Genomic DNA, 24,111 nt, shown 5'->3' on the forward strand with positions numbered 1-24,111 from the left:
GCACTTTGGGAGGCCGAGGCAGGCAGATCATTTGAGGTCAGGTGTTTGAGACTAGCCTGGCCAACATGGTGAAACCCTGTTTCTACTAAAAATAAAAAAATGAGCTGGATGTGGTGGTGTGTGCCTGTAATCCCAGCTTCTCGGGAGGCTGAAGCACGAGAATCACCTGAACCCAGGAGGCAGAGGTTGCAATGAGCCAAGATCACGCCACTGCACTCCAGCCTAGGTGACAGAGTGAGACCTCGTCTCAAAAAAAAACAATCTGTAGTAAGGAGATGGGCCTTTTCACAGGTAAGCTCAGCACAGCATTACTGACTCACAGAGCTAAGGGACCCTGCTCTGCAGGAGGACCAGAGCCAGAGACCGGGGCTTTCCCACCCCCCTGAAAGAAAGGCCACGCGACCACCTCCTGCCAGACACTTCTCTCTCCTAGGGAGGAGGACAGGGGCCAGCACGAAGGTCAGCACAGGATGTGGCCCCACCTACAGAAACCAGAAGTCAGAACTTTACTGTAAGAGTCAGATCTATCAGCCTCACCTTCCACTGCTTTTCACAGACAACAGGCAGTGGGCCAGGGGCAGGAGGGGCTCAGAGGACAGAGGAAAACCACTCACCAGTGAGAAACCTTGTTTTCTCAGGGACAGGCTCAGGCTCAGGGTCCAGAAGTGACAGTGAAAGAAAACAGAAAAAGTACGATGGAATTGCAATTAGATGGGGAAGAAAAAGGAAGAATGGAAAAGGAAGGAAGAGAGGGAATCTGGCAGTTTTGTTCACTGGGTAGTGTGTAGGGGTGTAATCTATGATTCATTTTCCCCCCCATAAATGAAAATAAATTTTCCCAGTTATGAAAACACATCTAGGTTTGGAAGGATTCGTGTGTTTTTTTTTTTTTTTTTGAGACAGAGTCTTGCCCTGTGGCCTAGGCTGGGGTGCAGTGGTGCAATCTTGGCTCACTGAAACCTCTGCCTCCCGGGTTCAAGCAATTCTTCCACCTCAGCCTCCTGAGTAGGTGGGATTACAGGTGCGTGCCACCATGCCTGGCTAATTTTTGGAATTTTTAGTAGAGAGGGGGTTTCACCATGTTGGCCAGGCTGGTCTTGAACTTCTGATCTCAAGTGATCCGCCCGCCTTGGCCTCCTAAAGTGCTGGGATTACAGGCGTGAGCCACCGCGCCTGGCTGAGGTCTGGAAGGATTCACACAAAACTGTGGGAGTGGGACTGTGAGCAAAGGGGAGAAACTAATTTTTCGCACTAGGTACTTCTGTACCTTTCAGGTTTTTTGTGTTTGTTTGTTTTGAGATAGGGTCTGGCTCTGTGGCCCAGGCTGGAGTGCAGTGTCAAGATCTCAGCTCACTTCAACCTCCACCTCCTGGGCTCAAGAGTTCCTCCCACCTCAGCCTCCCAAGTAGCTGGGACTACAAGCACGTGCCACCACACCTGGCTAAATTCTTTCAGGTTTTTAAAAGTAAAAACGTATCTCACACTTCTTGTGCAAAATAATAAGGTCTTACAGTTAAGGCCTAGCTACCCTAGCAAAAGGTCACCTCTTGCCCTCCTGGCTTTCTCCCCAACCCTCCCTCCCTCCTCAGGCTGGTCCATGCCCTGGGGCCAAAGACTCAACACTGCAGTCATCTCCAGGCAGCAACCACCAAGCAAAAGCAAAACTCCAAGGTGTCTCAAAAAGTCCAACATAAAATTACCACATGACCCATAATCCAACCCATAGGCATATACCCAAAAGAATTAGAAACCAGTGTTCAAATATAACTGGTACCCGAATATTCACTGCAGCGCTGTTCGCAACAGCCAAAAGGTGAAAACAACCTAAACATCCATCAACAGATGACTGGATAAACACACTGTGGGATATACAATGGAATATTATTCAGTCATAAAAAGAAATGAAGGCTGGGCACTGTGGCTCACGCCTGTAACCCCAGCACTTTGCGGGGCCGAGGCGGGTGAATCACCTGAGGTCAGGAGTTCGAGACTAACCTGGCCAACATGGGGAAACCTTGTCTCTACTAAGGATACAAAATTAGCCGGGCATAGTGGGACATACCTGTAGTCTCAGCTACTTGGGGCGGTGTGGGTGGGGGGCGGGGCGCTGAAGCAGGAGAATTGCTTGAACCTGGGAGGTGGAGGTTGCAATGAGCTGAGATCGTGCCATTGCACTTCAGCCTGGGCGATAAGAGCGAAACTCCGTCTCAAAAAAAAAAAAAGAAAAAGAAAAAAAAAAAGAAATGAAGTACTGATACGTGTTGCAACATGGATGATCCTTCAAAATTCTGTATGAAGAGAACAATGCTAGACACAAATGGTCACATATTGTATAATCCCCTTTATATAAAATAGCCAGAATAGACGAATCCATACAGACAGAAAGCAGATTAGTGGCTGCCAGAGCTGGGGGGTAGGAAGAAACGGCAAGTGACTGCTTAATGCATACGAAGTTTCCTTTTAAGGTGATAAAAATGTTCTGGAAGTAGAGAGAGCGTGAAGGTGCTAAACACCACTCAACTGTACACTTGAAAATGGTTAAAATCCTGAATTTTATGTTGTGGCATGAATTTTATCTTTCTCTTTTTTTTTCTTTTTTGAGACAGGGTCTTGTTCTGTCACCCAGGCTGGAGTGCAGTGGCAATGATCTCAGCTCACTGTAACCTTTGCTTCCCAGGCTCAAGCAATTCTCCAGCCTCAGCCTCCCATGTAGCTGAGACTACAGGCATGAGCCACCAACACCCAGCTAATTTTTGTGGGTTTTTCTTTTTAGTAGAGACAGGGTTTCTCCATGTTGGCCAGGCTGGTCTTGAACTGCTGGCCTCAAGGGATCTGTCTGCCTCAGCCTCCCAAAGTGCTGGGATTACAGGTGTGAGCCACCGTGCCTGGTTGTATTTTTCTTTACAAAAACAAACAAACAAACAACAACAAAAAAAAACCCACACACACAACCCCACACTACAAGTTGGGCAAGTTTTGTGGCCTCTCTGAACCTATAAAAGGGGCGGGTGACAGCATGACCGCATAGGCTGGTCGTTAGGATCTGTGTGATGTGTGTAAAGTGCCTGGCATGGGGTCCAGCATGTAGAAAGAACAGTAAGGACGGAAGCCACAGCCGCTGTGATGCCGATGATTCAGGGGCACTGCCAAAGCCAACTCACCTGGAAGTTGTGGGATTTCCACGTTGTCAAATTATCCTTTTAACTAAACAACAGGAAGAACAAAAAGACATTGCAGGAGGGGTGCTGTATAAGATGAAAGATTAAAGAAGAGGGAGGCTCAACTTCATTTACTGTTTAGTGATCTCTATACTATATTTATGGTAGAGTTCTATCCTGTGTTAAGGTAGGAGACGCAAACAATGAACTCTGAGGGAGAGAGGGTGTCTTTGCCACATGTCCACTGTGGAATGACGAAATGCTCTCGCTTCTTCTGCCTCCTCCTGTGGCCCGCAGACATGGGTCCCTGGCTGAGCCCTGTTGGACGGGGCAGAAGGGGCTGTAGGTAGGTGAGAAAATCCCATCTCTGCTTCCTGTCTATCTGTTTGTTTTTTTTTTTTTTTTTGAGATGGAGTTTTGCTCTTGTTGCCCAGCCTGGAGTGCAATGGCGCCATCTTGGCTCACTGCAACCTCCCTGTCCCGGGTTCAAGCAATTCTCCTGCCTCAGCCTCCTGAATAGCTGGGATTACAGGCACCCATCACGCCTGGCTAATTGTTTTTTTTTTTCTGAGATGGGGTTTTGTTCTTGTTGCCCAGGCTGGAATGCAATGGCATGATCTCGGCTCACTGCAACCTCTGCCTCCCGGGTTCAAGCAATTCTGCTGCCTCAGCTTCCTGAGTAGCTGGGATTACAGGCATGCACCACCATGCCCAGCTAATTTTGTATTTTTAGTAGAGATGGGGTTTCTCCATGTTAGTCAGGCTGGTCTCAAACTTCTGACCTCAGGTTATCCGACTGGCCTGGCTAATATTTTTGTATTTTTAGGAGAGACAAGGTTTCATCATGTTGGCTGGGCTGATCTCGAACTCCTGACCCCAGGTGATCCACCTGCCTCTGCCTCCCAAGGTGTTGGGATTATAGGTGTGAGCCACCGCGCCCGGCCTTCCTGTCTATCTGGAAGCAGATTTAAAAACCTGAGATTGACAGGTGGGGGGGCAAGAACCCCAGCTCTTCTTATCTCAGAATAATTTGGTACCAAATTAGCAGATCTCCAAACTTCCCGAGGCAAGGGGATCGCCCTTGTGGCCCACAATGGCCTGGGGAGAGGGGAGGAGGGAAGAATAGGATTTCAGGCTGTCATGGAAACTTTTCTTCCCTCTGGTCTCTGCAGCATATGGCAGGTGTCCTGAAAAACCCGTTCCTGCTGCCCAAGGCTGTGCTGCCCTCAGACACGTGGGTGGGGGCGTCTGCCTCTCCGTCTGAAACGTCCCCTCTCTCCGCCAAGGCGGCAGCAGCACAAAGGAGTCTCCAGTGTGTGCCTCACATCCCAGCTCCCCAGACAGACACTCAGGGAGAGCTTCCATGGCCCCATGGAAATATAAGTCCCCTGCCCCCAGCAGGCCGCGATGCAGCCCATAGATCACAGACAGCAGCAGGCCAAAGGCTGCGGCGCAAATTTCTCCTGTGCTGCTTGAAATACGATGCCCAGTGTGCCCTCCACAGCCGGAGATGTTTCACAAGCCCTGCAGACGAAAGGGGGCTGCACGTTGATTTGGGGTGCTGAGACAGGCTGGACACCCAGCAAGACTGGCTCGCATGTGTAATAAGGGAATCCAGTTGGCCAAAGGTAGAGAAAAATCACCAAATGTGGGGCTATGAGCCTAAAGCAGCTAATGGGATCATGAACAACAGCAGGTAAAAGGTGCCAGCGTGGAAAACGAGACAGAATTCTGAAAACTCTAAATCTGTGCTTCTGGAACTGGGTGATCATGCCCATGGGGTTTATGGAAGCCTGCCAAAAGCAGACAAAGCTACAGAAGAAAGTGGGTGCCATAGTCCTGCAGCACCAAGCAGGATGAAGGATGGAGGGGCAGGGAGGGGAAATGAATAATGAAATAGGACAGAAACATATCTCAGAGGAGAATGTAAAATCTGACTGTCAAGGATAAAATACCAGATGTCAAAGAAATGTCCTAATTGTACCTGGCCACTTTGAGCCTGAGGCCTCTGGGGCATTCCATTCCTCTGCATTAGGGCAACCTATGGAAGTGTAGAGGCCTGGCTCTCAAGGAACCATTAGCTCCATTAGTTTCATTGATCACACAAATTATTTCTGAGGTCTTACTATGTGCCAAGCTCCTTTCCATCCCTGAAACTTGCTATCCATGGGGGGTGGTGGTTGTTCATTCAAAGCACATGACGCTGAGGGTCTGCATACTTGGGAGACCTCACCTGCTGAGGGCAGCGCGGGAAGGTTTTCACCGGGATGTAGAGCCTCGGTGATGTTTACCCAGAACCAGGTGGGCAGCAGGAGGGAGCAAGAAGCAATCCAGGTAGAGGGAACAGCATATGGAAAGCTCTATGACAAGAGGGGGCTTGGCCAGTGTGGCTGGAACCCAGGAAGTGATGAGGAGAAAGGCACAGGGCAAAGAGGCAGGAACTCAAGGGTTGGTCTTTATCCTAAGACTGCCAGTAAACCATGGGGTGATGTTAAGTGGAAGGGTGGCATGGCAGAACTGGGTTTTAAGGAGATCATCCGAGTAGCAGCGAATTAACACAGTAATCTCTACCAAGGCAGACAGACAGATGGTCAAAGCTACGCTGTGTTTTTAGTGAGGCCTGTTTGGAAGGTGCAAACCCCAAGAGGGCTATGCCCAGGCCTGGTGACCACACAATGGGTCCTGCTTAGGTCCAAATCAAGCAGTCACATTTCAAAACACCTTATGAACAGTGGTTGCTAGGGTTCCCCTCCCAGCACGTTCATATCCCCCATACCAGGAAGCAGGAGACAGGAGGTTGAGGGCACAGGTTCTGGCACCAGGCAGTTCTGGGCTCAAATCTTGTCTGCCATATACTACCCAGGGAGCCCAAAACTGGCTTCATCACCTCTCTGTGCCTCTGTAAAGTGGGGTATACTAAGAGTATCTGCCTCCTAGGGCCACTGTGTGGATTGAGACAAGCTGCTAACATCCTTATCACTTGGTCTGGTACATTAAAGATGCTAAAAAATGTTGCATCTAAAAATGTTGATGCTAAAAAACGCTCAGTGAAGGATGAACATATAAGACGTGCAAAGATCGTCAAAATGTAAAGTGATTTGGAAGCAGCCAGGCGCACTGAGCGGGAGGAGACCGCACAAGCGCAGAGGAAGACGTAGGTTTTCGCTTACTTGCAAGCAGGAGGCAGGAGACGGCCACGGTGTAGAGCTGCTTGGAGGTGGTGACGTTGTAGCGATCCATGAAGTGGTCCAGCAGGTAAACGGCCAGGTGCCGGGCTGCAGGGCAGAGCTGGCAGTGGCTGCTCAGCAGGGTCAGGATGTCCACGAAGAACCGGCGGCTCTTCAGGAGTGGGGAGTGGGCTCGGAAGGTGGGCAGCTTCAGTTCCTGGAGGACAGGCGGGGCGGAGGGGTGACGGTCAGGGCTGCCTCCTGAGAGTCTCGGCTGTCCCAGGAAATGGGACCTCAGGGCCTGAATGGGAGGCAACGATTCCCTCCATACCCTTCTTAGTTTTCCTGCAAGTCCCAGGATGGCAGCCCCTCCTGGGCTATCTCCCATCTGCTTTCACTAAGCACAGGCTCATAAAGTATCAGGGACCTAGAGGATGACAGAGGAAGCCAGTCATTCCTTCCCATGGGAAAGGTTTGCTATTTGAGATACACAAGGCCATAAAGGAATAAAGGCATTGGGGTCAGAGGTCTAAGTCCAAATTCTTTTTTTTCCCCTAGGGTCTGGTCTGAAGTAACACATCCAAATTCTGGTTCCACTACTCAGCCAAGTTGTGTGACCCTGGTCACCTGCCATCACCTTTGTTTGCTCCTCGAGAGCTGAGAACTAAATTTAAAATGTATGCAAAATGCCTAGCACACCTGTGACCTCTCAGGATCCACATCTAATTATTTCTGAGGGTAGGATTACGAGAGACGGGTTTTTGAAAAAAATCAACCTAAAAAAGTTGTTGAAATAATAGTACAAGGAACTCCCAAATACCCTTCACCTCAATTCCCTAATTTTTGACATCTGCCTTCTTTCTCTCTACATGCATATACATTTTTTTTCTAAAAGTAAGTTCAGATATCATGATACGTCCCACGCCCCTGGGAGGTGACTAGATGACTTTTACTTCTACTTTGCAATATATATACTGCCACATTACCTTATTTTATTTGTCTAACTCAAGAAAAACCAATAAAAGGTATCAAACCAACAAAGATTTTTACAACATAAAAATGTTCTTATATGCAGTATCTCTCATATTTACCGTTTAATCAAAGAAGATTAGACACTATTTGTTTGTTTGTTTAAGAGAGGAGTCTCCCCCTCTTACCCAGGCTGGAGTGCAGTGGTGCAATCACAGCTCACAGAAGCCTTGAACTTCTGGGCTCAAGCAATCCTCCCACCTTGGCCTCCCAAGTAGGTAGGACTACAGGCATTCATCACTGCACCCAGCTAATTGTTTTTGTATTTTTTGTAGAGACAGGGGTCTCATTGTGTTGCCTGGGGTGGTCTCAAACTCCTGACCTCAAGCGATCCTTCCCACCTTGGCCTCCTAAAGCGCTGGGATTACAGGCCTGAGCCATCAAGCCCAGCCTAGACACTACTTGTTTAGGAAATGTCTTTGCGACATTTTGCCAAAGAAGGAAACTAAAAAGAAGTAAAATTGAAGGAAAACAGGAAATAAGTTGGCAGAAAAGGAATGTGAAAGCTCACTTATGGCAGGCTCACAACGGGATGAGATCGAAACAAACTGGTGCCCCTCTTCTATAGAAAACCTCTCTCTTAACCCTGGGGCTTACTTAACTAGCAGCAGATCCAGGACTAGAAAGGGATATCTGCTCATTCATTCATTCATTCATTCAAGAGCTATTCATTCATTCATTTTACTCAGTAAGTATCAAGTACCTTCTCTACACTGGGCGTTATTCTAGGCACTGGGGATGCAATCTGGAATAAGATAGACACAGACATAAACGTTTAAGACTTACAACTATAAAACTCTTAGAAGAAAACAGGGGGAAATCTTTAATGGCCTTAGATTAGGCAATGGTTTCTTAGATATGACACTAAAACAAGAAGCATCAAGGGAAAAATACATAAGTTGAATTTCAAAACTTAAAACGTTTATGCTTCCAAAGATACCATCCAGAAAGAAAAAAGACAACCTGCAAAATGGAGGAAAATATTTGAAAATCACGTGTTAATAAAAGACTGTATCCAGAACATACAAAGAACTCTTACAGCTCAACAATAAAAAGGCAAACAACCCAATTTAAAAATAGGCAATGAACTGACCAGACAGTTCTCCAAAGAAAGTATAAAAATGACCAACAAACACATGAAAAGGTGTCCAACATTACTAATCATTAGGGAAACGCAAATTAAAACCCTGATAAGATACCACCTCACACTCATTAGAATGGTTGTTGTAAAAAAAATCAATACAAAACTGAAAATGTATATACAAGTGCTGGATAGGGGCAAACTGGAACCCTCATATACTGCTGGTGGGTAAGTAAAATGGTGCAGCCACTGTGGGAAACAGTCTGGAAATTCCTTAAAATGTTAAACGTAGGGTTCTTACGTGACCCAGCCATCCCAGTCCTTGGAATATATATATATATATATATACCTAAGAGAAATGAAAACATATGGCTACACAAAAACTTGTATATGAATACTCACAGCAGCATCATTCATAACAGTTCCCAAGTAGAAACAACTCAAACACTTATCAACTGATGAATGGATAAACAAAATGTAATGTATCCATACAACAGAATATTACACATGTTACAGCAGGGGTGAATCTTGAAAACATTATGTTAAGTGAAAAAAGCTAGTCGTAAATGGCCACATATTATATAATTCCATTTATATGAAATGTCCAGAATAGGCAAATCCATACAAACAGAAAGTAGATTAGTGGTTGCCAGAGGTTAGGGGTAATAGTTAATGGGAAATAACTGCTAATGGGTATGGGGTTTCTTTTTGGAGTTATAAAGCTGTTCTGTCATTAGATAGCGGGTGATGATTGTATAGCTCTGTGAATATACAAACAACTAAACTGCGTATTTTAATTTTTTTACTTTTAATTTTGTGGGTACATAGTAGGTATATAGATTTGTGGGGTACAGGAGACGTTCTGATACAGGTATGCAATGTGAAATAATCACATCGTGGAGAATGGGGTATCCATTCCCGCGAGCATTTATCCTTTGTGTTACAAACAATCTAATCACACTCTTAGTTATTTTGAAATGTACAATTAAGATATTGATTATATTCACCCCGTTGTGCAATAAAATAGTATGTCTTATTCATTCTTTATATATTTTTTGTACCCATTAACCATCCCCACCTCCCCCACAACCCCCACTACCCTTCCCAGCCTTTGGTAACCATCCTTCTACTCTCTATGTCCATGAGTTCAATTGTTTTGATTTTTAGATTCCACAAATAAGTGAGAACATGTGAAGTTTGTCTTTCTGTGCCTGGTTTATTTCACTTAATACAATGATCTCCAGTTCCATCCATGTTGCAAACGACAGGATCTCACTCTTTTTTATGGCTGAATAGTACTCCACTGTGTATATGTAGCACATTTTCTTTATCCGTTTATCTGTTGATGGACATTTAGGTTGCTTGACTGCACGTTAAAAAAGCTAAATTTTGGCTAGGTGCAGTGGCTCACACCTGTAATCCCAGCACTTTGGGAGGCTGAGGCGGGTGGATCGCTTGAGTTTAGGAGTTTGAGACTAGCCTGGGCAACATGGCAAAACCCCATTTCCACAAAAGATAAAAAAATTAGCCTGTTGTGGTGGTGCGTGCCTGTAGTCCCAGTTACTTAGGAGGCTGAGGTGCAAGGATCACTTGAGCACAGGAGGAGGAGGCTGCAGTGACCCGAGATTGTGTCACTGCACTCTAGCCTGGACGACAGAGCCAGACCCTGTCTCAAAAAAAAATTAAAATAAAATAAAAGTGAATTTTATGATATGTGAATTATTATATCTCAATAAAGCTGCTATAAAAAAACAAGACAGACGTTATCACCCACAGTCATGGAGTCCACAGTCCAACAAGGGAGAGAGGTGGCAATCCAGCAATAAGACAGTTGCAGAATTCCAAACTGTGATGAACTAATACTGCAAAAGAAAGCCACAGATGCTCTGGGAGGCCCCATCGTCTCTGAGGGGAGGGAGGGAGGCCTGCCTCCTGAAAGTGAGGCTTGAGTTGAGATTTCACACTGATTACTTCTCCTCTGGCCTGATCCTCCAGAGAGCTCAGAGACCAGGACTCAGCTATTTTTCGCAGTCCTAGAGCTTTGCTCATGGAAGGCTCTCAAAGCCTGAATAAATTACTTCTTCTCCCTTATGTTTATATATGAAGAAATTGAGTTTCAAGAAGTCCCTGAGTCCCTGGGCTTTATCTAACTAGCAAAAGATCTTAATTAGAAGACTTTCAAAGTATCCCTTTTTTCAACTTTTTTTTTTAATTGCTTGGGTTTACCAGAAAACTTTTTTATTTTTATTTTTTTTAAGTCATGGAGCTCGGCTGGGCACGGCGGCTCACACCTGTAATCTCAGCACTTTGGGAGGTCGAGGGGGGTGGATCACTTGAGGTCAGGAGTTCAAGACCTCAGTTCAAGAATTAGCTGGGCATGGTGGCACACTTCTGTAATCCCAGCTACCCAGAAGGCTGAGGGAGGAGAATCACTTGAATCTGGTAGGTGGAGGTTGCAGTGAGCTGAGATCGTGCCACTGCACTCTAGCTTGGGTGACAGAGTGAGACTCCATCTCAAAATCAATCAATCAATCAGTCATGGAGCTCTTTTAGCCCCAGCTTAACTTCTTTAAGGAAAAGACCTGATGTGCTTGTGTATTCTTCATCTTCATGGTTTGATGAATTTATGCAGCCACCATGGAGTTCAAACTCCTTGAGGGCAGGTCTGGGTCTCCTTTGCACATCACTGTTACTTCAGCACCCCAGTGTGAAGAGAACAGGGTTAGGTGCCCAATAACTAATTGCTGAAAGACACAAGGGGTGGGGAGGGAGGGAGAGGCAGTAAAGAAAGCAAGGAAAGAATTGCAGTGGTGGATACAGAAGGTCCTGGCCAACAGAGGGAAGTCGTGACCAACTCTACAGAATAGCCAGTCCGTGGGAACTTCAAAGAAGACAGATTGAGCCAAGTTGTAAAATTTACCTGTTGAAGATGCAGGAAAGGTAAGGATCTCTCACTAGGAGAAACAGCACCTGCAAAGCCACACAAGTGTCCCATCTGGGAAACAGCCAGCCAGGCAGGGTGTGCCTAGACACAGGCTGGAAACGTGGGCAGGGGCCCAGCTTGCGTGCCCTGTTAAGAAAACTGCCTTGCCCTACTCTGAGGGCAATAGAAACTGAAGGGATTAGAGCAGGTCATTGGCCTGGTCTGAGCAGCCTTGCGTAGAGATCTTTTGGCCAGCTTCTTCCTGGGGTAAGGCCAGACAGCTGGTAGCAGCAGCCAGTGTGGGGCGGCAGCTCCTCTCAACAGTGCTCCTACCTTCCAGCAGCCCCTACAAGCTTGCAGACTACGTGGGTATTTCCTCTAAGCACAGGGCTCTAAGTTTAGGGTCATGACAAGCAGCAGCCACAGTCATAGATCCTTGGTGTCTGGTGGGCTGCAGCTGCCGGAAATTAGCCTTAGCCAAGTGACCTTTGGCCGGGCCACGCTGCCTTCATCAGTGCAGTCCAAAGCCCCCAAACACAAGTCAGATAGGCAACGTCTTGACCTCCCTCCCCACTCAACTGGCCAAGCTCAAAGCCTTCTAGATTTTCCCTTGAGCCAAGTGAGAGAAGAGAACTCAAGGCAACACAAAGAATGTCTTTCCTGTACGCGTTCCTGGGAGAAGCGTCCTTTACCTTGAGCAGATTCTCAAAGAAAGACATTGGTGCATAAAAGAAAAAGTTATGGACCAGGTGCAGTGGCTCATGTAATCCAAGCACTGTGGGAGGCCAAGGCGGGCGGATCGCTTGAGGCCAGGAGTTCAAGACCAGCCTGGCCGTCATGGCAAAACCCCGTCTCTACTAAAAATACAAAAATTAGCTAGGCGTGGTGGTGCACACCTGTGGTCCCAGTTACACGGAGGCTGAGGCACGAGAATCACTTGAACCCGGGAAGCAGAGGTTGCAGTGAGCCAATATTGTACCACTGCACTCCAGCCTGGGTGACAGAGTGAGACTCTGTCTCAAAAAAAAAAGCAAAGAAAAGAAAAAAGAAAAAGTTATGGACCACTGGAATGCATAGCAATATATGGCAAGTAGGGGTTAGTAGGTACAGCGTGCTGGAAGGGGCTGGTCTCAAGAGGGCAGGATTTTGAAGCTAGAACACTGGCTCCCTGGGATGCTCTTTCTCCCTGTTTCTGTTTGTCCCTCAAATACTGACTTAAATGTCACTTCCTAAGACTTCTCTGACCTCTCCATCATTCCAAATCAGGTTCCCCTTATTCTCTTGGTAGTCTTCTCTTTGTGGCCGAAAATTTACTTATTTATGTAGCTGGCACAGATGCAGACATTCAATAAATATGTATCGAATAAGAAAGAATAAATACAGAGTCACTCCCTGTACCAACCACCTCACCTCCCGCCCCCACATACCGGGGATTAATTAGCTTGATACCTACAGAGTGTGAGGTCAGGCAGTTCTGGGTCGGAATCTTAGTTCCACTATTTACCAACCTTGGGCATGTGAACTGACCCTCAGTGTCCCTATCTGAGAAATGGGGGTCATGCTGCCGTAAATGTAGAGTATTTGGTGTTAACAGCAGCTCAGCAAGCCTAGTGGCCCTTCCTCTTCCCTCAAGCTGGGGAATCAAGTCTCAGAGAAGTTGAATTGATCTATCTCTGTCAAAGGCTCTTTGGGCTTTCAAAGAAACCTGCTTTGAGAAATGTGCAATGAGGCTTTCTACCTTTGAGCTGAGGCGCCTCTGTCAGTGTGTCCTCTGCAGAGCCCTCAAACCAAGTAGAATTAGCAGCTCTGAGCCTCAGCTTGTTCCCCTCACTGGGAAAAGGGAGATTCTTTGGCATGGAAATAACAATGTAGGACTGCAGCATGCCTATCTTGTTTAGTTTGAGAATCCAGCTCATCACTTCGCTAACCCAATTAGGGGGTGCAGGGAAGGCATTCATTACAAGGGCTTTGCTCTAAGGGACTGCATTCCTCCCCAGGCACTCTTGACCTAAGTCTACTTGAAGGCCGCAGCAGCGCAGTGCAGGAAGCCAGCCCCTCTGCTGAGTGGCCTGGATTCCAGAAACAAAAGAGCAGCCTGCCCTAGGGCGGCTTCTAAAGCTCTCCCCAGATTAGGCAGGCGCTTGGCAGGCATTCAGCAATCAGGCAGGCGCTGGGTGGGCGGGAACCCGGCCAGGCAGGGTGACCTTCCCCTCAGCATGCCTGGCAGGGCCACAGGCGGTGAGAGTGTGGGCAGCAGAAAGGCTGGGGGGAGGCTGGAGAAGAAGGGGGCTGAGGTGGGAGGGGAGGGAAGGGCAGAGGCTTCCTGATCACTCTCCCTCCCCAGCTGTTGGCCCTTGATCACCTGACTCAGGGAAGCCCATCTGCCGCAGGAGTATCTAGAGATGAACAGGTGGAGGCATGGACAGATGGCCATGGTGGAGTTCCGGGAAAAAGAAATCCACCTTACAAAAACCCCTGCTTTTGTCATCACAGTCCTTTATTATTATTATTATTTTTAACATAATAGCTATGGGCTAGAAAAAACTTAGAAAAGATACATCAAAATATTAACAGTGGCTGCGGAGGGGAGGTCGGGATGGGCACTGAGATCTTGCATGATTTTCACGATCATGCTTTTCAACAGCCTGAATTTTTCAAAAATGCTCAATGCATAACCACTTTATTACTTCAGTTACTATGTTTTCAGTTTGGAAACAAACAAAAAGACTAGATACCCACTGTGTTACAAGGCCCAGCTCAAAATTTATCCCCAAGGATTTCCTAGCAACCCCACATCATCCCTTTAACAAAATCTGCCCTGTCATAATAACACCCCATGCCCAGTAAGTATCCCACTTCATCTTCCTACAATGCAAAGCCCCTTCCAGAAGGAATTTTCCATTTTTTTCTTTTCCTTTCTTTTTTTTTTTTACTAATTATAAATTATATGTTCACTGATGAATCTTAAAAAGAATAACCAGCCGGGTGCGGTGGCTCACGCCTGTAATCCCAGCACTTTGGGAGGCTGAGGCGGGCAGATCACGAGGTCAGGAGATCGAGACCATCCTGGCGAACATGGTGAAATCCTGTCTCTACTAAAAATACAAAAAAATTAGAGGCTGAGGCAGGAGAATGGCATGAACCTGGGGGGGCGGAGCTTGCAGTGAATGGACATCGTGCCACTGCACTCCAGCCTGGGCGACAGAGCGAGACTCTGTCTAAAAAAAAAAAAAAAAAAGAATAACATCATTCATAATCCCTCACTTAGAAGGATTCAGACAGAAGTACTACTAGGTTCTACCTGGATTCTTCAGATATTTCTTCGTGCAAACTCTCATAAAATGCCATAGCGATCTACAACTGCTTCCCACTTGCCCCTCAGAGAGCATGGGAAACAATGTCTGCAATGGCTGCCTAGTTTTCCACCATAAGGTTGTGCCATGACGTCATCAAACCCAGATTTTGGGCATGTGGGCTGTTTCTCTTCCTTCAGGTCCCTGTTCAGACCATTCCTCAGAGGCCATCCCTGACCTCCCTCCTACCCAGCAGCCTCCTGTGGGCTTCCCACCGCCAGCAGCTACTGCACATTGAAGCATGTTTAGGAACTGTCCCCTGCCCCTGACAGAAGGGGGTTTCCATGAGGGACGGAGCTGCTTTTCTCTCCTGCCCTTGGCCATACCCTTGGTCCCTGGCACAGAGTAAGTACTAATGAGTAGCTGCTGGCTGAGTGAATGGACGTCTGAATACATGGAGAGTGTTTTGAGGAATCTTCCCTCTGCCTGTGGCCCTCTATGCCCTCCCTTCCCCTCGGGACTCCCTTATCTACCCTGGCTTCCTTCCTTAGGGTAACCCATGGCAGAGGTCACTGCCCCCCAAGTGGGAAACCCCACTGTGACGTGTGAGCCAGCATTTCTGAGACCAGAGGAGCCATTCTGGGGGAAGGAGAGGTGGCTGCCCCTTTAGAAACCACTCTCCTTGCTGCCCAAGAGTTTTACCTGCGGGTTCTCAAGCAGAAAGAGGATTACCTGAGAGGGAAAGTGCCCCGGAAAAGGCCAAGGACTCATGAATCACAGCCCACCTAAAGCCCCAAACTAAGCTACACAGAGAGACAGAGAGGCAGCAGGGCTGCCTGGACAGGTCTCTGAAGATTCCAGGCATGTGTCTGGTCCTCGGCTGCTCTTCCCAAACCCCGTCCCCAGGTGCTGACCTTGGCAGAGTGACAAACACTTCCCATACCTGTGCTGGACTCAGACATGCCCGGGAGTGCAGGTGAGGCCAGGTGAAATGCAGTCACTCAAGACCCTGGGCCCACGGCCAGATGTGCAGGGCAGAGACTGCCCCCAAGAGAACCATACCTATCACTGCTGCATAGCCGGGGAGGGGGAGGAGAAAATTCAGCACGTGCTCTTCACACACAGGCTTTGAAAGCACTTTGAGGCTAACCTCGGAGGGGTTAGAAGGTGACTTGTAATATGAAAGTTCCGCCAGGCACCCTTGGTTTCTTCTATTAGGAGAGGAAGTGAAGTCCTCGGTTTAACTTTTAGTGTCCTGCACTGCATTATTTTCTTCTAATTGCCTTGAGGTTTTACTTCTCATTATTAATCCACTCTTCCTTCAGATCTCAGCTTAAAAGTCACTTCTTTTTTTTTCTATTTATTTAATTTTTTTTTGAGACAGTGTTGCTCTGTTGCCCAGGGTGGAGTACAGTGGCACGATCTCAGCTTACTGCAACCTCCGCCTTCTAGGTTCAAGAGATTCTCCTGCCTCAGCCTCCCGAGTAGCTGGAATTACAGGCGCCCACCACCACACCCGTCTAATTTTTGTAATTTTTAGTAGAGACGGGGTTTTCACCATGTTGGCCAGGCTGGTCTTGAACTCCTGACTTCAAGTGATCTGCCTGCCTCAGCCTCCCTAAGTGCTGGGATTATAGACATGAGCTACCATGTCTGGCCTAAAAGTCACTGCTGAAAAAGGTGTTTCAGGCTCATGCTTCTGTGAGATCCTCCCCAAGCACCTAGGACTTTTTATCTACTCATTCATTCGCTCTTACTGTCCTCCTGCCTGCTAGGCTGTAACCACCATGAGGGCACGGACTGGGCTTGTCTTGTTCAGCTCTGTGACCCCAATACCTGATGCAAAAGGAACACCTGATAATTACAAAAACCTCCATATTTCAGGAATGGCAAATACTTGAACGGGTGAGAAAAAACATTATTTGTTCCTGATCTTAGGTTGTATAAACCTATTTATCATAATAAGCAATTCCCAGTACTCATGAAGACCAGCGAGGAGGCATAAGAAACAGGGCAGGGGCTGGGTGCGGTGACTCACACCAGTAATCGCAACACTTTGGGAGGCTGAGACAGGAGGATCGCTTGATGAGACCAGCCTGGGCAACACAGAAACACCCCGTCTTTACTAAAAAAAAGAAAAGAGAAAAAAAAGAAAAAAGAAAGAAAGAGAGAAAGAAAGAAAGAAAAGAAAGTGAGGGAGCTGGATTCCAGCAGAAAGAGAAAGCTCTTTCCTTGCCCTGGGGTGACATGTGCCTCCGTCTACCCAAGAGCAACAGTGGGTTTCCACGGAGGAAGCGGGTCAGTGTTTATGGAGAAGTGGAAGCTTCAAAAATTATAAACTGTGCACCTAGCAGTCATTTTTCAAAGGCAATGTTTCCTAAAGTGTGTTCTGTGGCACACCAGTCCCAAGATATACTCCCTGAAAAAAAGGGTTCTGTGGGCCACAGTTTGGCGAAACATCGCATACTACATTGCTCCTTAAAGGAAGCCTATATTAGCCCAGTAGAGGTCCTGAAACATTTGTTCGTCAAAAAACTAATATAACTTTGGAAAAGTCTAGGTTGAATTTATCCACAGGACACTCCTCCTGCCCTCCTCCCTCTTGGGGGGCAGAGTAACATCCCAGAAAGCTGACTCTGGGAAAAGGTGCCTGAGGGTGCTGGCTGCGGGGCACCTGGTATGCTGGCGAAAATGAAACTGCAGTGCATCCACAAGGCGAGACTCACAAAAATCCCTGGCATGACGCCTAATAATTCGATGATTCTAAACCTAGAGATTTACTGAAAAGCTTGCCGAGATTAAGAACCACAGCTTTCACCTGCAGAAACGCCCGGGTAAGAACGTCCACATGGCCACGGCATCAGGAGCCTAGGAGAGGCTTACAAAAAGCACATGGCAGCTCACAGAAGCCCCAGGCAGCCAAGTGCTGGGTGTCCTGCCTTGGGACGTCCAGGTGCCCATCTCTTATATATTATGTATATAATATGGTGATTTCCCAGGGGTGGGGAACCACCAGGTTGTTTAAGGAGGGGTGAACTGGCCCGACTTGGAAATGGAGCAGGTCAAAAACCCCCATGCTGATCACTATTGGGATCATACCTCTGAATACGCGCTGCATTCAAGCCTGGGCATCACAGTAAGACCCCGTCTCTTTAAAAAACAAAATAAAACAAAAACACTAAACTGCTTCCTCCTTGGAAACCCTCTCTTGCTACTTGGTAGACCGAGGCACACACCATCCTAGGGCAAGGAAGGACACAGCCTTCTCTTTCCTCCGAAATTTAGCTCCTCCAGCTTCTCATACCTTCCCGCAAGTCTTCATGAGTATTTGGAATTGCTCATTATGATGAATAGTTTTATAAAGCCTTATGAGATATATAGATATCTCTATACATACAGATAGATATACATTAAAAATATTTAACTTGAGGCCAAGCATGGTGGCTCATGCCTATAATTCCAGCACTTTGGGAGATTGAGGTGGGAGGATCACTTGAGGCCAGGAGTTCGAGACCAGTCTGGGCAATTTAGGGAGACCTCATCTCTACAAAAGATAAAAAATTAGCCGGGCATGGTGCTGAGCACCTGTAGTCCTAACTACTTGGGAGGATGAGGTGAAAGGATCATTTAAGCCCAGAAGTTTGAGGCTGCAGTGAGCTACGATTATGCCACTGCACTCTAGCCTGGGTGACAGTGAGACCCTGTCTCTAACGTGTATGTATATGTGTGTGTGTGTATATATATGTAACATGTGTGTGTACATATATATAGTAGTTTTATATATATATAACTTGAAAGTCTGTATGTATGTATATATACAATTTAATATTTTTTTCTATAATTTGGCAGACACTGCATTCCATGCATCTTGTACTCTAATTCTCCAACAGACCCACAAAGATTGGAAGCTTCAAAAATTATAAACTATGCACCTAGCAGTCATTTCAAAGGCAATGTTTCTCAATCCATATTCTGTGTCACACAATCTCAAAATATGCTTCTTACATAAAAGGGTTCTGAGATTACCAGCATCCCTACATTACAGACAAGGATGGCTCAGAGAGACTAAGTAACTTGCTTAAGATCACCCAGTTAATAAATGGTGAATCTGAACCTGGGTCTTCTGACTCTACTGTTTTCTAGACACTATGTTCTCAAAACACTGTGTTTTAACCCTCCATGTGATAGTTTAGGTTTGTCTGTATTTTCCTTTCAAAATAATGTTTTAGGCTGGGCATGGTGGCTCACACCTGTCATCCCAGCATTTTGGGAGGCCGAGGCAGGCAGATTACCTGAGGTCAGGAGTTCAAGACCAGCCTGGCCAACATGGTGAAACCCCGTCTCTACTACAAATACAAAAGGATTAGCTGGGCGTGGTGGTGCACGCCTGTAACCTCAGCCTCAGCTACTTGGGAGGCTGAAATAAGAGAATTGCTTGAACCCGGGAGGGGGAGGTTGCAGTGGGCTGCATTCCAGCCTGGGTGACAGAGCGAGACTCCATCTCAGAAAATGATAATAATAATAATGTTTTATTTAACTGATTATAAAATACTTAATCACTATAGAAATTTTAGAAAATACAGAGGAGCACAAAGAGAACTAAAGTCTCCAGCAATTCCATCAGCACGTAAATACTCGGAGAATGTACACACGTCGGCATGCGCATGTCCGGTCCTGTTTCTCTGTGCGCACGCATGTCCACTTCTCTCTCTCTCATGGGACTATCTCCTCCCTTACAACTAGAACGTAAATGCTATGTGCATTTGCTATCTCCCCACACCCACCCTCCGAGGTGGAACCAGCACTAGCCCTAGTAGCCAGGAAACTGAGGCACAGAAGCATAACTGCCAAGGCCACACTGCAGGTGAGTGGTAAATCTTGGGCTTGGACATCAGAGGAGCGGGCCAGGGCTTGGGGTATGACAATACTTGGAGGGCGACAACCACTTCGTAAACAGCTCAAGGTGCAGTAAAGCAGGGCTGAGCTGCTCTCAAACACCAGCCACCAAGAGAAACCACTCTGCTTTCCTCCTCCAATCTCCCTACCATGCCTATCCGTACTGCTGCCAACAAGAGCCCGGGAATCCACGCCCTGGGTTGAGACAACAGCTAGAGGGGTCTTGTCTAAGAACAAAGAACCGCAGAGAGGTGAAGAAACACCATGTGTAACCAAGGTGACCAACAGGAAGTGGAGACTTGCAAATGTAAAGTGGCAAAGAAAGGGGGAGAAAGGCTGGCTCTTCAGAGGCCTCAGTACACAGCACGACCTGGGAGGCCCAGCAAGGCAGGAGGCTCACCCTCCTTCCTCTCTCTGCCCCGATTGCTTCATAAGGCCCAAGGAAGCATTTTCCGTAAAGCATCAACACCTCTGTGGGAACACTATTTCAACATTCTTGAGAGGGTGGCCCGTGTCACATAAGGCCAACAATGCCCATAACGTCCCCTCCTGCTGAACTCCAGCCTGTAGCTTCCTTCCAGCAGAGTGAAAGGTAACCCAGGCACCACATCCGCAGCCGGCGTCTGTACTACTCCTGGGCAGATGGCAGGCAGGCCAGCTCCAAGCACACCTCCTCATTCCCGGAAGCCAGAGCCACTGCCCTTCTGGGCAAACTCTGTACCAGGCCCAGCCACAGCTGCCAGGGCATCCACAGTGACCACACACATGCGTGCACAACCCTCACTGGTCCCCCATCCAACCCATGGCTCTGGGGCCTCCAAACACCCCCATACACAACATTCATGGCCTTTTTAAAAGACACCACACCCTCCAACTGAATTCTTTACTTCTGCCAGCTTCCTACAGGACCGCATCCCCCATACCTTCTGGAGTGGAGGACTGGGGTGCCCCTCATCCTCCCACGCCCTCTGTTATCCAGGGGAAGAGGTCCTGATGTCCCCCTCCATGCTGGTTCTCTGTCACAGGTCCAATTCTTGGATCTCTCCGCTTTCCTCCTGGATCACTCTGTGGAGTGGCTCCAAAGCTCTTCCCTCCACACCTCCAGCTCCTGTCCCCGATTTCCAGATTCCTTTTGTGGATTCTCCTGGGAGCTTCGACCCTAATGAGAAGCCCAAAATGGGACAGTAGGGTGACTGCACCACTACCCCCTCGCTGCGACTCTACTTCCCTACCCATCTACAGTCCAGAGGTTTCTCAAATGGGTTGCCAGTTGACCACACGCATTCGAATCCCCTGGGGACCTATTTAAAAAGGGGGTTCCCCCCCGTACTGGGACGAATAGTATTTCCCTGACAATTCTTGTCTACTCAAAACCTCAGAATGTGACCTTATTTGAAAATAGTCAGCGGGGCACAGTGGCTCACGCCTGTAATCCCAGCACTTTGGGAGGCCAAGGAGGGCGGTTCACGAGGTCAAGAGATTGAGACCATCCTGTCCAACAGGTGAAACCCTGTCTCTACTAAAAATACAAAAAATTAGCTGGGCATGGTGGTGCACACCCGTAGTCCCAGCTACTCGGGAGGCTGAGGCAGGAGATCTCTTGAACCCAGGCAGTGGAGGTTGTAGTGAGCCGAGATCGCGCCACTGCACTCCAGCCTGGGCGACAGAGTGAGACTCTGTCTCAAATAAATAAATAAATAAGAAAATAGAGTCTTTACAGATGCAATCAAGTTAAAATGAGGTCATATTAGATCAGGATGGGCGCTAATCAGTGTTTTGTGTTCTTATAGGAAGAGTAAACAGAGACAGAGACACAGAGGGAAGACGAGGTGAGGACAGACAAGGAGAAGGCCTTGTGAAGATGGAGGCAGAAACTGGAATGATGCAGCTACAAGCCAAGGAAGACCACGGATAAAATGCCAGCTGCTGCCAAATGACAGAAGAGCAAGGAAGGACCTTCCCCTAGAGCCTTCAGAGGGAACCGTGGTCTGCTGACACCCCGATGTCAGACTTCTGGTCTCCACAACTGTGAGAGAATAAAGCCCCAAGTTTGTGGCACGTTGTCACAGTAGCCCTAGGGACCTAATACACCCTCTATTTCCTGTCTCACCGAATCAGAATTCCTGGGGATGGAGCTGGGCACCTATCTATGCTTTACAAGTTCTCCGCTTGAGCCTGATGCTCAACTATAAGCTCCATGACACAATTTTTGTTCATCCCCAATTGTGTACACAATTTTTGTTCATCCTGTAGGCAGTGGCTAGCACAGTGTGTAGCATGCAGTTGGCTGCTAAAAACAGTGTGTTAAATGCAGGAATAAACATGCACAGATATTCAAGAACCACCAGTGCCTTGGTCAGTACATTTAACTCATCCTTTTTCTTTCTGAAGCAACTTTAATAATCAAGCCAGATAACATACACAAGGCACTTAACAGTTGCTGGCACTCTGCAGGTGCCCAATGAACATCAATTCCCTTCACTCACAGGGCAGAGGGAGTCCTTCAACTGACAGTTTCCAGAAGGGGCCCTCCAAGAATAATGTTCACTATGAAAAAGGCTGAACAAGCTCAGCTAAGGAAAGTTACTTTGTTCCAACTAGCAAGAAACTTGAAATCTTCCACGCTTTTTGTTCGCTGGTCCTTTTGACCCTATCGTCTACAACCTGTCAAATGTCCTCACTTCCTCCCCTAGTTCAGATGCCATCGCTTTGGGGCGGCTGCAATAACTGTAATAACTAGTCTCTGAGGCCAGGGTGCATTTCCAGGGAGCTGGCACTCTCCTCCCCACCCTTCCCATTGTCCTCCATGGGTTCTCAGGATAAGGTTCAAACATCTAGGAAGACCCACATCCTCTAAGCCAGTGTTCCTGGTGCATCTCCTGGTCCTCCCCACAACTGACCAGGCTGCCTCTTGCAGGCCACTAATGCTTGACTCTCCCTAGCTGCCCTGGACCCTGCAGAGAGATGAACTTCACACCTGTCTCTGCCTGGCAAACTTCTACTCATCCTTCAAACCCAAATTAAACAGCACCTCCTCCTTGAAGCTTTTTAAGACTTCCTTGGGCAACTGGACCTGTCTTTGGTATAGCGGTAGGAGTGAGCTTTGGAGCCAGGTTGCCTACTAGCTATGTGGGCTTGGGTAAGGTATGTAACTCTCTAAACTTTGCATGTCCCATCTGTAAAATGGGGATAAGTATAGGACCTACTGGAAGGAGTTGCCTGAGGACTTAGCTAATGGAGGGGATCTCAAGCTCTCAGCACATGGTAAGCACCCATTAAAAGTGGACTATCATTACTAACATTAAATGGCTATTATGGCCATTAACATATGGCTGTAAGTGGTTTGATATGACTATATCTTCAGCTATGCTAAGGGCTTCAGGGCAGGTTTTGGGTCATGGTTTCTCCTGGCAGAGCCTCCCACAGGTCTTGCAGGTTACACATGAGGCTCACTAAATGACCACTGGATAAAGAGGCTGCTTTCGCAGGCACTGTGTGACAACCAAGCCAAGAAGATGGCCCCAGAAAATTAGCCAGAGCTCTGCCTTCCCCACAGTTGAAGCCAGCAAAGCCCACCAGTGACTGCTTGGCTTCCTCCTTCCTAACTAGAATGCTGAATCCCCTCTTCCTGAAACATGGCTCTGGGGAGGTCCTGGGAAGATAGATGTCCCTAGTGATCTGACAAAAATTCCCGCAGAAACCGCTTCAGAGCCCGTCTTAAAAGTAACCATGGCTGGGTGCAGTGGTTCACGCCTGTAAGCCCAACACTTTAAGAAGCCAAGGTGGGAGGATCGCTTAAGCCTAAGAGTTTGAGACCAACCTGGCAACACAGTGAGATCTCGTCTCTATTTACAAAAAAAAAAAAAAAAAAAAAAAAACACCGGAGAAATAAACCCTGAAGTATTAAGGGATAATAGGGCATTATTTTTGCAACTTGGTTGAAGAAAAGAAATATAAACAGAGAAAAAGAATGACAGGACAAATGTGTTAAAATGTTCACAAAATTGCATATTATGCTTGCAACTCTTCTCTAAGTTTGAAATGATTTCAAAACCAAAAGTTAACACAAAAGGAGAGACCGAAGAGAAATTCCAACGCCAAGTCAACAGCTTTGCTCCACCAACCCCCGCCTTCTCACCTAGCTTGGTGGCTGCCCAGGGTGTCAGCTCTGCTTGAGGGGAAGTCCATGTTACACCATCACCAACTTGGAGGCTGCATTGCAAGTCCTCTGCTCTATGTGTGCCTTATCTAAGGTCAGGCGGGGACAGCAGATCCGCAAAACATTAAGGCTTTAACTACCTTGCTTAAAAGGGGGACTCTGGTCAAACACTTAACCCCTCAGACGCCATTTTTCTACTAGTATATGGTGGAGTTACTGGTAGCCATGCTACCTACCCCACAAGACTATGTTGAGGCCGGGCGTGGTGGTGCGCACCTGTAATCCCAGCTACTCAGAAGGCTGAGGCATGAGAATCGCTTGAATCCAGGAGGTGGAGGTTGCAGTGAGCGAGGTTGCGCCACTGCGCTCCAGCGTGGGCAACAGAGAGAGACTCTATTTAACAAA

At 47.4% G+C, this 24,111-nt stretch overlaps 1 protein-coding gene across 2 annotated transcripts in view; it reads right to left on the reverse strand.

Moving 5' to 3' along the window:
- The window catches only part of CCNJL (cyclin J like), a 60,914-nt gene that overhangs the window by 22,605 nt on the left and 14,198 nt on the right, over positions 1-24,111 (reverse strand). The window contains exons 1-2 of one of the 2 annotated variants that reach the window (XM_063811652.1): positions 6,657-7,361; positions 6,329-6,542 (exon numbers count right to left, since the gene is read on the reverse strand). In XM_063811652.1, the coding sequence (XP_063667722.1) occupies positions 6,329-6,542; positions 6,657-6,713 (271 nt within the window). In that variant the 5' untranslated portion in view covers positions 6,714-7,361. Of the gene's footprint in view, positions 1-6,328; positions 6,543-6,656; positions 7,362-24,111 lie in introns of those variants that run through there. The other variant, XM_001142051.6, reaches the window with a different exon arrangement.

The sequence above is a fragment of the Pan troglodytes genome, chromosome 4 (assembly GCF_028858775.2).
Source record: "Pan troglodytes isolate AG18354 chromosome 4, NHGRI_mPanTro3-v2.0_pri, whole genome shotgun sequence".
Lineage (NCBI taxonomy): Eukaryota > Metazoa > Chordata > Mammalia > Primates > Hominidae > Pan > Pan troglodytes.